Source organism: Xenopus tropicalis, chromosome 9, assembly GCF_000004195.4.
Source record: "Xenopus tropicalis strain Nigerian chromosome 9, UCB_Xtro_10.0, whole genome shotgun sequence".
NCBI lineage: Eukaryota > Metazoa > Chordata > Amphibia > Anura > Pipidae > Xenopus > Xenopus tropicalis.
The window spans coordinates 4,377,291-4,391,488 of record NC_030685.2 but is presented as its reverse complement, the minus strand read 5'-3'; the positions used below and the strand labels follow the sequence as shown (position 1 = coordinate 4,391,488).

At 49.8% G+C, this 14,198-nt stretch overlaps 2 protein-coding genes across 2 annotated transcripts; one reads left to right on the top strand and one right to left on the bottom strand.

Moving 5' to 3' along the window:
• Nucleotides 1–2,483: 2,483 nt before the first annotated feature.
• LOC101731361 (gastrula zinc finger protein XlCGF53.1-like) lies at nucleotides 2,484–10,563 on the bottom strand. Its single transcript, XM_031893002.1, has 5 exons — nucleotides 10,447–10,563; nucleotides 10,199–10,336; nucleotides 9,969–10,101; nucleotides 9,188–9,490; nucleotides 2,484–4,239 (listed from the first exon to the last, which is right to left on the bottom strand). Exons 1-5 carry the CDS (start codon nucleotides 10,561–10,563, stop codon nucleotides 2,699–2,701), a joined length of 2,232 nt encoding a protein of 743 aa, XP_031748862.1. The 3' UTR covers nucleotides 2,484–2,698.
• Nucleotides 10,564–11,175: 612 nt separating this feature from the next.
• LOC116407629 (protein PELPK1-like) lies at nucleotides 11,176–12,483 on the top strand. Its single transcript, XM_031893324.1, has one exon. It carries the CDS (start codon nucleotides 11,176–11,178, stop codon nucleotides 12,481–12,483), a length of 1,308 nt encoding a protein of 435 aa, XP_031749184.1.
• The last annotated feature ends 1,715 nt before the right edge of the window (nucleotides 12,484–14,198 follow it).

Sequence of the window (14,198 nt, the reverse complement as noted above, 5' to 3'; positions counted from 1 at the left end):
GTCGGTGATTAGAGGTGGGAATTTACCTAAAAGAAAAGGATTGAACTGTGGTGTCCAATAAATGTATTTGATATAGAGAACTGTTAGCAGGGTTGGACTGGGGGGGGTGCAGGGCCCACTCGGGTTCCCGCTCCAGGGGCCTCTGCCGGCCGCGTCCCTTTACTCCCCCTCCCCACAGGGGCCCCCCTAACCCCCCGCAGGGTCCCCCACCCGACATCCTCCCCTGAGCGTGTGTAAGTTTAACACATCGGGGCGGAAAGGTTGGCAGGGGGAGTGCCGGCAAGAGTCGGGGCCCACTGGGATTTTTCCCGGTGTCCCGGCGGCCCAGTCCGACCCTGATTGTTAGGGGTGGGGCTTCCCTGCTCTTATTAAAGGATGAGCTCTCAAGGAAGAGTCCTTCCCAATGACCAGTGATATCTATTAGCAGCAGCTCCCGAGTGACGTGGGTTTCCCTTATTGCCCTGCCTGGGAGGAACAGAGGGAAGGAGATTCCACCATGCGGGGGCTCAGCTATCCATGGACAGGGTCGGACTGGGGGGTGCAGGGCCCACCGGGGCTTCCGCCCCAGGGGCCCTGCAGGTGCCCCAGCCGCGTCCCCTAACCCCCCCAGGGGCCCCCCTAACCCCCCCGAAGGGCCCCCGCCTGATGTCCTCCCCGGGCGCGTATAAATTGAACGCGTCGGGGAGGAACAGTCAGTAGCGGGGAGCGCCGGAAAAGGTCGGACTGGGCCGCTGGGGCCCACTAGGGCCGGGGCCCACCGGGATTTTTCCCGGTGTCCCGGCGGCCCAGTCCGACCCTGTCCATGGAACTAGTTTTCTCTTCATACCCCTGTGATCTGTTTCAAATTACTGTTTATTTTCATTGTTATTGTTACTTTTTGTGAGTTTCTTTACTATTCACTCCTATTCATATACCAGTCTCTCATCCACTCCCTGGTTGCCAAGGTAATTTGGACCCTAGCAACCAAAAAGCTTCTGAACCTCCAAACTGGAGAGCTCCTGAACTGAAAACAAAATAACTAAAAAAAAACTACAAATAATAAAAAATGAAGACCAATTGCAAGATGTCTGAGAATATTATTATCTATTTCATACTAGAAGTTAACTCAAAGCCCTTTAATAAGAAGTGGCTTGGTGAGTGCATTGTGAGTAGTGGGGGGGGGTAACAACATCACATTACACTGAGTCACCTGAGTGATCTGAAAGAAAAGTGCCCCAGGAGAGAGCACATGGGGGGCATCTGACCGCAACAAACCCAGCACTCTCCCTCCTGCCAGCAAACTCTGGACCCTGTGTTCCCTACAGGTAGCATTATTCCTCTTAGCTCCTCGCTTTCATACCTCCAACGAGGATTGGCCGGCGTGCTGTTCTGAGTGCCACCCGTTACTTTGAAATGCCAACAGGAAGTGAAAACAGATGGGCGGGGCAAGTGGGGGTTTTGGGGAATTTCTCAATAAATCAGTCAGAAACACAGCTTTTTAAGCACAATCCTTCTATATCTATGTTTCCATGCCGAAATCAGCTCTGTGTGCCAACAGATAGGCCAGCATACACCATCGGATTGGGTGACTCCTATCCACAGCCTGAGAATAAAGGGGGCCATATACAGGCGGCACAGACAGGCTTCAGTTCCCTATCAGGTAAAAAAAAACAAAACACTAGCCCCTGCCCATCTGTTCCACTTCCTGCTGCCTCCTTTCCCATGATGCTCTGCTGATATTGATGCAGGAAGCTGTATAAGACTGCTAATATGAAAACAAAAGTAAAAATATAATACACACACTCACACACACATATATATATATATTTTATATAATAACAATAATATAAACTCAAAGTAAAACTCAGAAGAGCACTCTGAGCGCTATAAAAGCATGACAAACATTTTATTAAATCATTATTTGGTGGCACTATGTAAGTTAAGCCGGCCATACACAGTAAGATTTAGGTGGCCAATATCACACTAATGTGATCATTTGGACCAATGGCATTACAATGTAGGGGATGGGAGAAGTGGACCAAAGACATTAAAGGAGACATATTGGATAAATGGGAAACCCCTAACCCTGTAGGCAATTATGAATAATATCCGGTGCTGGTTTCCCTTTGGGCTAAACATTAACCCTATCTGTAACAATGGCCCCTTTATTGGAGCTCCCTATAGATCCTCTCAGGTCCCTGTCTGGGTTTCACATGAGGGGTGGGCGTGTCCTAACGGTCCCTGCCAGAAGCACAGTAGGAGGGGGAGAGCCAATCACAGCCCTGCACTCACACAAGCACAGACAGGCTTCAGTTCCCTATCAGGTCAGCCTAGCTGCTGATTGGTTCCTATCCCACAGTGCAGGGTATGGAGGGCCGCCGGCTCCCCAGCTCATCCAGAGAATTCAGCCAGCAGGAAGTGGAACAGATGGGCGGGGCTAGTGGGGTTTGGGGGAATTTCTCAATAAATCAGTCAGAAACACAACTTTAAGCACAATCCTTCTATATCTAGAGGAGTATAATTCCCTGGTACATTCATAACTTTTATAGGATATGTCTCCTTTAATGAGCCAATGCAGTCGTCAGTCTGACAGACAAAGCAAGCCCACCCATCGACATGTGGCTGATTTTTGGCCAAATATTGGTCGGCGGGTCCATACACAGGGTCTGAAGGACCTGAATCTGCAGCTTAAATCTGCCCATGTATGGCCCGTTCCCCTTTACACGCTGTTTACGGTAGATACAGTTACTGGTTTCCCCCCTGTGTGTAACTGGGAATGGGCAGTGAGCAGGGAACGTCGTGCAAAACATTTCCCACATTCAGTGCAAGTGAATGGTTTCTCCCCTGTGTGAATTCTGAGATGTTGGTTGAGGTTCGAAATGCGGCTGAAACATTTCCCACACTCAGTGCAAGGGTAGGGTTTCTTCCCTGTGTGGCCTTTGAGATGGACTTTAAGGTCCGAGGGCCAGGGGAAACACTTGCCGCATTCAGAACAGGAAAATGGTTTCTCCCCTGTGTGAGTTCTCTGATGTACAGTAAGTTGCGACTGATATTTAAAACATTTCCCGCATTCGCTACAATGGAGCAGTCTCTTCACTTTGTGACTTTTCCGATGTACAGTGAGATCTGAGTGAGACGTAAAATGTTTCCCACAGTGAGAGCAGGTGAATGTTTTCCCTTCTGTGTGGAGTTTCTTGTGCGTATTAAATTGTGAGCGATATGTAAACCTTTCCCCACATTCAGAACAGGAGAATGGTTTCTCCCCTGTGTGAGTTCTTTGATGCTCGGCGAGTTTCGAGGGCTGAGAGTAACATTTCCCACATTCAGAACAAGAGAACGGCTTTTTCACTCCGTGTTTCTTCTGATGCGCAATAAGAGCTGTGTCATGTGTAAATTGTTTCTCACACTGAGAGCAGGGAAATGGTTTCTCCCCTGTGTGTATTCGGGAGTGTCTGTTAAACGCTGATTGGTATGAAAACTTCTCCCCACACACAGCGCAACAATACGGCCTCTCCCCTGTGTGACCTCTTAAGTGATCAGTGAGGTTCGAGCGTCGCGCAAAACATTTCCCACATTCAGTACAAGAGAATGGTTTCTCCCCTGTGTGAGTTTTCTGATGGACAGTGAGTTCTGATGAGCTACAAAAGCATTTCCCACACTCAGAACAAGAAAATGGTTTCTCCCCTGTGTGTATTCGGAAGTGTCTGTTAAAGGTTGATTGTTGTGAAAACTTATCCCCACACACAGCGCAGGAATACGGTTTGTACCCTGTGTGACTTCTTAAGTGATGAGTGAGGAGCCAGCGACGAGCAAAACATTTCCCACATTCAGAACAAACAAACGGTTTCTCCCCTGTGTGGGTTCTGTGATGTACAATAAGATCTGAGTGACAAGCAAAATGTTTCTCACACACAGAACAGACAAATGATTTTACCCCTGTGTGAGTTTTCTGATGCTCGAGAAAACCGGCCTTAGTGCTAAAGTGTTTATGGCACTCAGAACAGTTATACGTCTCTGTGCTGGGAGTAGGTGTGTCTGTTCCCTGTATCTGTTCTGTAAGGGGATTAATGCTGCAATCTGATTGGTTTCCCCCTTTCCATGAAGCTGCCTCCTCTTTAATCCCATCTGATACATTTCTGTCTGACAAGCTGGTATTTAGGCCACGCCCCATGATAGGAGCTGATATATTGGTTTCCTGTATTGATTTTGAAACAATAAGGTTTCCTTCTTCACATGAAGCCGCCTCCTCTTTTATATCCTCTGCCGAGCTGTTATTCAGGCTGCACCCCATGATAGGAGTAGGTGTGTCTGTTCCCTGTATCTGTTCTGTAAGGGGATTAATGCTGCAATCTGATTGGTTTCCTCCTTCCCAAGAAGCTGCTTTGTCCGGTGGGGGCTGTTCCGCTGGAGAAATTTCAGCATTTGTCAAATTTCCGTCGGCACAAAAATCTGCTCCTTCAGCCCCAATCTTGCTTGGCTCATTATTATAACATAATGTTCCTCCCAGATCAGCTGGAATCTCTCTCTTATCTTCATATTCACCGTCTGGCAGAGATACAAGCATGAGAAATCATTATCACATTTTATACATATATGTAGGGATTCATTGTGTCAGGGAATGCAGGAATAGAAGGAGCAGCAGCGCAGGAACTGTCACCCCGACAGGCTCTGATACAGGATGAAAAGTCACATATAAGTTCAGTTACACACGGGGTTCTTATGTTTTATGCCCTGCACCCATTACTCACCCAGTGGGCGGAGCTGCCGAGGCTCCTCCTCCTCCTTTATCCCTTCCCTGTAAAGGGCCTTGTTTCCTTTTATATACTCCCACTCCTCCAAGGAAAAATAGATGGAAACATCCTCACACCTTATGGCAACCTGGCACACACAATGTTACAGTCATCCCCCAGCCAGAGAAAGGGATTATCATACACTGTTACTAAACAATAAGGGGGGATTGGGGGGCCGCACCCACCTCTCCAGTCAGCAGCTGGATGATGTTGGAGATGAGTTCCAGGATCTTCTTGTCATTTTCCTTCTGTATGACGGAGCCAGGGGCATGCAGGGCCCCCAAACCCACAGTTGGGCTCTTCTTCTTAGGGATGACGTAGCCCTATGTATTGAGAGGGAGAGAGAATGATGAGTGTGTAACGCAGCAGAGAGACCCCCTTTGTATAGACAGACAGTCTCTTCTCACTGTGCCACTCACAGTGCCCCCCTCACCTCTCCAGTCAGCAGATAGATAATCTCCAGTGTGAGATTCAGGATTCTCTCCTTCCGCTCCTCATTTTTATCCTTCTTCCCCATCACTGGGTCACTCGCTTCCTCCCACATTCCCATTGGCTCCTTGTGGGAGGGAGGGGCCTGGAAGTGGAATTAAGCACTTACACATTTCTATAGGGGATTATTCCCAGCAATATCCCCCCAAAAGAATTCCAGGGGCCCAGACCACTCGGGGGCAGTAATGATTATACAGTTATTAGGGAGGGAGAGGATGGAACGTGGGGCTGGTACCAATGTCCCTGCAATGGGAAAGGGAAAAGGGAGTTAGGCCACGCCCACCCCTCATGTGAAACCCAGACAGGGACCTGAGAGGATCTATAGGGAGCTCCAATAAAGGGGCCATTGTTACAGATAGGGTTAATGTTTAGCCCAAAGGGAAACCAGCACCGGATATTATTCATAATTGCCTACAGGGTTAGGGGTTACCCACATGTCTCCTTTAAATTCCAATTTCCAAGAAACCCAGTAGCCACTCCCCTCTGGCCCCTAATGACAGACAAGCAGTTACCGGTGTGGGTTCAGCCCTGAGCAGGACACCGTTGCGAATTCCCTTCTAATCACTTGCCCAGTAGCCAGGAAGGCTGTTTGGGGCCCAAGTTACTGACCTGCTGCTGCTTCCCAGGGGTAGAAGCGCTGTGCCGCCTGTAATTGTGCAGGAGGGGCGGGACGCTCTCACTCATTGGCTGAGGGGTGGATGGGCGGGACAGAGACGGCCAGTAGCGTTCAGTGTGCCCTGCCAACCAAACCTGATAACATCAGTGCAACCTACGGCACAGGGGTAGAAGCTCTGTACAACAGTAGCCGGGCAGCATGAGGGGGATGAGACACGCACACTCATTGGCTGAAAGTGGAGAGGGGCTGGGCTTACACTCATTGGCTGAAAGTGGAGAGGGGCTGGGCTTACACTCATTGGCTGAGCGGGGAGAGACGGGACGCCCCTTGGTTGGATTGACTGAATGGACCTGGGAGGGGAAAGGAATAAAGTGAGTTAGGGACCGGGGAAAAGCTTTGCTATTGGCTTTATAGCGAAACCTGCTGCGTTCCACCCTCCCCTCTCTATAAATGAGCGACAATGAGGCGGCGCAGCCTATCGCACATGATTGGGTTAATGGGCGGAGAGAACTAGGGACCAGGGGCAAATTCAGGGATTGGTTTGTAAATGTAGAACTATAAGTGTAACCCCATCCCTGCTGATTGGAGGAGTAAGGATTTCAGCACCACACGCAGTACCCTGACTGCCCCATAGGGGGGCCAAGCTGCCCCGGTGTATTTACCCTGCCCAGACTGTAAGGGAGGTGGGATAAATCCTCTCTTGTTCCTCAGAGAGTACTATCATGTACCGTCTGTGAGTATTATTACCCTGAATCCTGATTTCATTGTCTCTGACAATAAACCCAATTATTATTATTTTAACTGCAAGAACCTTCTGGCGTCCATTATTGCTGAATTGCTCTGCACACAGTTACAGTGAGTTGTAGTTGCGCTACACCCCTGGCTTCTTCCATATAGCGAAGGCCCATCCTGAAGGATAGAGTCACATGTACCCCATGCCCTACACTGGCCGAGCTTTAACTGCTTTACTGCCCAATAGGGGTGACACCTCCTTGGTACCAGTTTGCATTAACCCTTACAGCGGGGACCCCCAACCTTTTTTACTCAGGGGGAGCCATAGAAACATGATAACAGTTCTAGTGCCTGCTTAATGATTGGCTGTTCGGCAGCCCTATATGCAGTGGTGTTCTGTGACCACTCCGAGCCCCCCTGCAAAAAACTCTTTGGAGGGGCCCAGCGTGCAACATAAACACTCCCGGCCCCTCCCGCCTGGCTCTCATGTCCCGGCTCCCTGCTGGCTAGTTCTGCGGTAGGAGATGGGGGGGTTATAAAGCTATAGGGGAAGCAGACCTTGTGGTCCAGACCACCCCCCCAACCGCAGGGTCTGCTTCTTCTATAGTTATGCCACTGCTGGCCTGCAGGGGGCTCTGCTTGGTGCAAAACTATGTCTCTGGGCTTCCAAACCTTGTCTCCAAGCCTGAGATGTACCAGAGGCCCCTGTGAGCAACATGAGGGGTTGGTGGGCAACATGTTCCCCCCGAGCCACTGGTTGGGGAACCCTGCGGACACTGACACATGAGAGGGAATAACAAGCCTGAACTCCATTGTCCCCTGGGGTGTCCGTCTAAGTGTTCTGGCTGCCACAGCAGTGGTGATATTGACAAAACAAATTGAGCACAGCAATATTCAAGTAATCCTGTTATATGATCAACATAGTTTAAAGGATATCAGATAAAAACCCCTAACCCTGTAGGCAATTATGAATAATATCCGGTGCTGGTTTCCCTTTGGGCTAAACATTAACCCTATCTGTAACAATGGCCCCTTTATTGGAGCTCCCTATAGATCCTCTCAGGTCCCTGTCTGGGTTTCACATGAGGGGTGGGCGTGTCCTAACGGTCCCTGCCAGAAGCACAGTAGGAGGGGGAGAGCCAATCACAGCCCTGCACTCACACAAGCACAGACAGGCTTCAGTTCCCTATCAGGTCAGCCTAGCTGCTGATTGGTTCCTATCCTACAGTGCCGCCGGCCCCCCTGCACAGCCTGGGAAAGGAGGCAGGAAGTGGCACAGATGGGCGGGGCTAGTGGGGTATTTGGAGAAATTTCCAATAAATCAGGATGAAACACTACTTTATAAAGCCCATTCCTTCTGTATTTAATTGAGTACAATTCATTGGCACAATATTGTTTTTCACACAAATAAAAATAAATCAGTCCGGACCCGGGTTCAGTACCCAATCATAGGCCTTTATTTATATAGCGCTACTAGAGTACGATGCTAGGAATCCTGGCACAATACATTTATCATACAGACAGGGAATAAGTGCAGGACACAATGATGAGATGAGAGGGCGGGGGGGTATATATATATATATATACAGGGCCCAAGAGTCCCGTTTTTGCACTGACCTGCTCATTCTCTGCTCAGTAGGGGTGGGCGGAGTCCTAGGGCAGCCCTGTATCACACATATATATATATATAGGTAGAAATATATGACCACCATAACACTGCTGAATGCTGGGAAACTCTACATGAGACCCAAAAGCCCCTCCCATTAGTGGCTCTTTTTCTGCACATTAAGGGCCGAGCAACGCGCAAAGGTTTTCTTCTCCCTCGTGTGAGTTCTCTGGTGCATGGTGAGGGTGGAGCGCACGGTGAAGCTCCTGGCACACACGGGGCACGAGTGCGCCTTCTCCCCGGTGTGAATCCGCCGGTGCACTTTCAGGTTGGAGCGATGGGTAAAGCGTTTGCCACACTCCGAGCAGACGAACGGTTTCTCCCCCGTGTGAATCTTCAGGTGCACGTTGAGGTTGGAGCGCCGCGTGAAGCACTTGCCGCAGTCGGGGCAGGGGTGCGTCTTCTCCCCTGTGTGAATCCGTATGTGCACGTTGAGGCTGGAGCGGTCGGTGAAGGACTTCCCGCATTCGTGGCAGGAGTACGGCCGCTCCCCGGTGTGGATTTTCCGGTGCACGCTGAGGTACGAGCGGTGGGTGAAACACTTCCCGCACTCGGAGCAGGAATACGGCTTCTCCCCCGTGTGAATCTTCTGATGCACTTTGAGATACGAGCGACGCTTGAAACATTTACCGCAGTCGTTACAATGAAATGGGTTCTCCCCCGCGTGATTGGGCTTGTGGCTATGGCTGACGGGATCTCTGCTCCCATTGTACAAGCACTTGGCACAGTTACACATCACAGGCAGTGGGAGGGGCTCATATATAGATTTAATAATGTCTTTACTGTACTTTGTTGTTAACAGATTGTTAATGAGGTTGTACTCCATGACAGGAGGAGAAATCTCTCTTCCCAGTATCTGAACCGCAAGTGAATGGTTCCCCCCTTTACAGGCAGTTGGTTCCTCCTCTTTAATACCTTCTGCCGAGCTGTTATTCAGGCTGCACCCCATGATAGGAGTAGGTGTGTCTGTTCCCTGTATCTGTTCTGTAAGGGGATTAATGCTGCAATCTGATTGGTTTCCCCCTTCCCATGAAGCCGCCTCCTCTTTAATCCCATTGGCCGGTGGGGGCTGTTCCGCTGGAGAAATTTCAGGGTTTGTGAGATTTCCGTCGGCACAAAAATCTGCTCCTTCAGCCCCAATCTTGCTTGGCTCATTATTATAACATAATGTTCCTCCCAGATCAGCTGGAATCTCTCTCTTATCTTCATATTCACCGTCTGGCAGAGATACAAGCATGAGAAATCATTACATTTAACAACCTGCCCCCCTTACGAATGTGCGATCTGAGCTTCCAATGGCTATAACTGCAGCAGGAAGCTACCGAGATATAGTAGAGCTTTCTGCTGAATAAATATTGTGTTCTAGGTGGCACTAATGTGGCGAATGTATTGGCAGTAAAATGCCTTTCCTTCTCCCTTAAGGAGACATATAGGATAACGGAAAACCCCTAACCCTGTAGGCAATTATGAATAATATCCGGTGCTGGTTTCCCTTTGGGCTAAACATTAACCCTATCTGTAACAATGGCCCCTTTATTGGAGCTCCCTATAGATCCTCTCAGGTCCCTGTCTGGGTTTCACATGAGGGGTGGGCGTGTCCTAACGGTCCCTGCCAGAAGCACAGTAGGAGTATGTCTCCTTTAACATATACAATTAAAGAAGTCTGATATTCTCTGTTCAAGCACCCATTACTTACCCAGTGGGCGGAGCTGCTGGGGCTCCTCCTCCTCCTCCTTTATTCCTTCCCTGTAAAGGGCCTTGTTTCCTTTTATATACTCCCACTCCTCCAAGGAAAAATAGATGGAAACATCCTCACACCTTATGGCAACCTGGCACACACAATGTTACAGTCATCCCCCAGCCAGAGAAAGGGATTATCATACACTGTTACTAAACAATAAGGGGGGATTGGGGGGCCGCACCCACCTCTCCAGTCAGCAGCTGGATGATGTTGGAGATGAGTTCCAGGATCTTCTTGTCATTTTCCTTCTGTATGACGGAGCCAGGGGCATGCAGGGCCCCCAAACCCACAGTTGGGCTCTTCTTCTTAGGGATGACGTAGCCCTATGTATTGAGAGGGAGAGAGAATGATGAGTGTGTAACGCAGCAGAGAGACCCCCTTTGTACAGACAGACAGTCTCTTCTCACTGTGCCACTCACAGTGCCCCCCTCACCTCTCCAGTCAGCAGATAGATAATCTCCAGTGTGAGATTCAGGATTCTCTCCTTCCGCTCCTCATTTTTATCCTTCTTCCCCATCACTGGGTCACTCGCTTCCTCCCACATTCCCATTGGCTCCTTGTGGGAGGGAGGGGCCTGGAAGTGGAATTAAGCACTTACACATTTCTATAGGGGATTATTCCCAGCAACATCCCCCAAAATAATTCCAGGGCCCCAGACCACTCGGGGGGCAGTAAGGGTTATACAGTTATTAGGGAGGGAGAGGATAGTACCAATGTCCCTGCAATGGGAAAGGGAAAAGGGACTTTCTGTTCTATAGGAACTGCCCCCTTAAAGCACCATAAAGTGAAAATATATATTTTTAACATCTAATGTTTGTATCTGTTGATCCAGCACCTAAACACAAACCATTACTTGCCAAACATCTCTATGTAATACAAGGAATTTGCACCTATTTATCTTCCTGTGTAAGAACTAAATCCATTAGATTTTACTGAGCATATCTGTTATGTGACAATGGGCACCCTAGATCCTAGTTTTGGCAAATGGCTGCCCCAGTGGCACAGTTTGGACCGGCACATTTGCGCAGTACCCACATTCTCTGCATGATGCTGATAAGGATATGCACCCCCATAGAGATACCCTAAGGCAGGATTTCCAACGTGAACAAAACCCTGCCTATTTGTCTTGCACAGAGATAGCAACAGACAGACAGCACCCAAAATGCCTGGCACCCAGTATGCCCAGAGCCCAGTATGCCCAGCACCCAGTATGCCCAGCACCCAGTATGCAGCAGAGCCCAGTATGCCCAGCACCCATTATGCAGCAGAGCCCAGTATGCCCAGTACCCAGTATGCCCAGAGCCCAGTATGCCCGGCACCCAGTATGCCCAGAGCCCAGTATGCCCAGCACCCAGTATGCCCAGAGCCCAGTATGCCCAGCACCCAGTATGCCCAGAGCCCAGTATGCCCAGCACCCAGTATGCCCGGCACCCAGTATGCCCAGAGCCCAGTATGCCCGGCACCCAGTATGCCCAGAGCCCAGTATGCCCAGCACCCAGTATGCCCAGAGCCCAGTATGCCCAGCACCCAGTATGCCCGGCACCCAGTACGCCCAGAGCCCAGTATGCCTGGCACCCAGTATGCCCAGAGCCCAGTATGCCCAGCACCCAGTATGCCCAGAGCCCAGTATGCCTGGCACCCAGTATGCCCAGCACCCAGTATGCCCAGAGCCCAGTATGCCCAGCACCCAGTATGCAGCAGAGCCCAGTATGCCCAGCACCCAGTATGCCCAGCACCCATTATGCAGCAGAGTCCAGTATGCCCAGCACCCAGTATGCCGAGAGCCCAGTATGCCCAGCACCCAGTATGCCCAGAGCCCAGTATGCCCGGCACCCATTATGCAGCAGAGCCCAGTATGCCCAGTACCCAGTATGCCCGGCACCCAGTATGCCCAGAGCCCAGTATGCCTGGCACCCAGTATGCCCAGAGCCCAGTATGCCTGGCACCCAGTATGCCCAGAGCCCAGTATGCCTGGCACCCAGTATGCCCAGAGCCCAGTATGCCCAGAGCCCAGTATGCCCAGCACCCAGTATGCCCAGAGCCCAGTATGCCCGGCACCCAGTATGCCCAGAGCCCAGTATGCCCAGAGCCCAGTATGCCCAGCACCCAGTATGCCGAGAGCCCAGTATGCCCAGCACCCAGTATGCCCAGAGCCCAGTATGCCCGGCACCCATTATGCAGCAGAGCCCAGTATGCCCAGTACCCAGTATGCCCGGCACCCAGTATGCCCAGAGCCCAGTATGCCTGGCACCCAGTATGCCCAGAGCCCAGTATGCCCAGCACCCAGTATGCCCAGAGCCCAGAGCCCAGTATGCCTGGCACCCAGTATGCCCAGAGCCCAGTATGCCTGGCACCCAGTATGCCCAGAGCCCAGTATGCCCAGCACCCAGTATGCCCAGAGCCCAGTATGCCCAGAGCCCAGTATGCCCAGAGCACAACCAACCTGCTCCTGCTGCTCAGCTCAGGCTAAGAGAGATATAAACACATCAGTACATTTTCCCTCGGTCCCTTGTCCCTTAGCTCCGCCCCTCTCCTTGTCAACCCAATCATTCTCCTTACAGCTCTGTCTCTCGGCCCCTCCCCTCCCAGCCAATCGGATGGTATAACTCAGGCAGGGACCGCTATGTCCCCTCCGCTGGATTTAACCATTAGATCCGTTTCATGTTACAGGCCCACGGTGACTGCTTTGCTGCTTCTTGCCAACTGTTTATTACACAAATAATGTACAATATACTGTTTATTACATAACTTCTTGTCCCATACAAATCATATCAGCGGTTTATGTTCCACTATACATCATACCGACATCTCCAGCATTTTACCTGTGCCGAATCCTCCTTTTACTTCACATTCAGGGCAAATCAGCATATAGGTCACATGACAGTTTCACCCTATAGCAGTGGGGCAGTATTTACACACACAGGGGCACTTCCCTTTACAGTAATGTTATTTACGCGCTAATAGAAGAAATATGGTAAACGCACAACAGACTACAGGGTATCTATTGATATCTAATTGGTTCCCAATACAGTTTGCAGCAGTAGCCCAGTTAAATGTTTAATCTATAACCCAGTACAGAAGCAAAATAAAGCAGGCAGGCCGATGCTGTCTATCAGACAAAATGGCTGCAGCGGCCAATCTGTTTAATTAGCAACAAACTGATTAACAGAAACTCTGTTTTGGTTTGTGAAACATATCCCATATACACAAGCATCCATATACCTAAAACAGTATGAAAAATGTAGCATCGGCCATTTTGTCATTTGTTTCAGTTACCATGTTAACATAACATATCTTGGGGGCGGGGAGGAATAGATACCCCAGACATACACATTAACTTCCTTTCTTTGTGTATTATTTTAAACTGTGTATATATCCATACATTTATTCATGTAAATGTGGCCTCATATTTACTGGGGTCGCACATAGAGCCCTTGTGTTCCCGCCACCCGGCTGAATAACACGGGGGCAGTGTTAGCGTTGCACGCATGGCTGCACATAAATCAGTTCAGTCTGCGGCAGACATCTAAATTAATTGCTAGTTAGCCACATAGTATGTTGATTCAATTTGTGGCTAGTATTAGTGGTGAACTGGCAAGCCTAGGCACAGGGTCGGCAGGTGCCCCCACCGGCCACGCCCCCCCCCCAGCAGGTGCCCCCGCTGAGCCTCCTTTTTACATTACATAACATTAACATTTATTTATAAAGCTTCAACATACCACGCAGCGCTGTACAATAAGTGGGTTTCATACATTGGGCATACAGAGTAACATATAAAGCAATTAGTAACCGATACAGGAGGTGAAGGGAGCCCTGCCCAAAAGAGCTTACACTCTACAAGGAGTAACATATAAAGCAATCAATAACCGATACAGGAGGGGAAGGGAGCCCTGCCCAAAAGAGCTTACACTCTACAAGGAGTAACATATAAAGCAATCAATAACCGATACAGGAGGGGAAGGGAGCCCTGCCCAAAAGAGCTTACACTCTACAAGGAGTAACATATAAAGCAATCAATAACCGATACAGGAGGGAAGGGAGCCCTGCCCAAAAGAGCTTACACTCTACAAGGAGTAACATATAAAGCAATCAATAACCGATACAGGAGGGGAAGGGAGCCCTGCCCAAAAGAGCTTACACTCTACAAGGAGTAACATATAAAGCAATCAGTAACCGATACAGGAG

Bases quoted from the DNA above. Each gene is read 5' to 3' on its own strand.
- LOC116407629 (XM_031893324.1), top strand. From the start codon at position 11,176: ATGCCTGGCACCCAGTATGCCCAGAGCCCAGTATGCCCAGCACCCAGT.
- LOC101731361 (XM_031893002.1), bottom strand. From the start codon at position 10,563: ATGGGAATGTGGGAGGAAGCGAGTGACCCAGTGATGGGGAAGAAGGAT. The intron at 10,337-10,446 runs GTGAGGGGGGCA...CTCAATACATAG, and splicing joins TCTATCTGCTGACTGGAGAG to GGCTACGTCATCCCTAAGAA. The intron at 4,240-9,187 runs GTATTAAAGAGG...ACAGCTCGGCAG, and splicing joins GAATAACAGCTCGGCAGAAG to AGGATATAAAAGAGGAGGCG.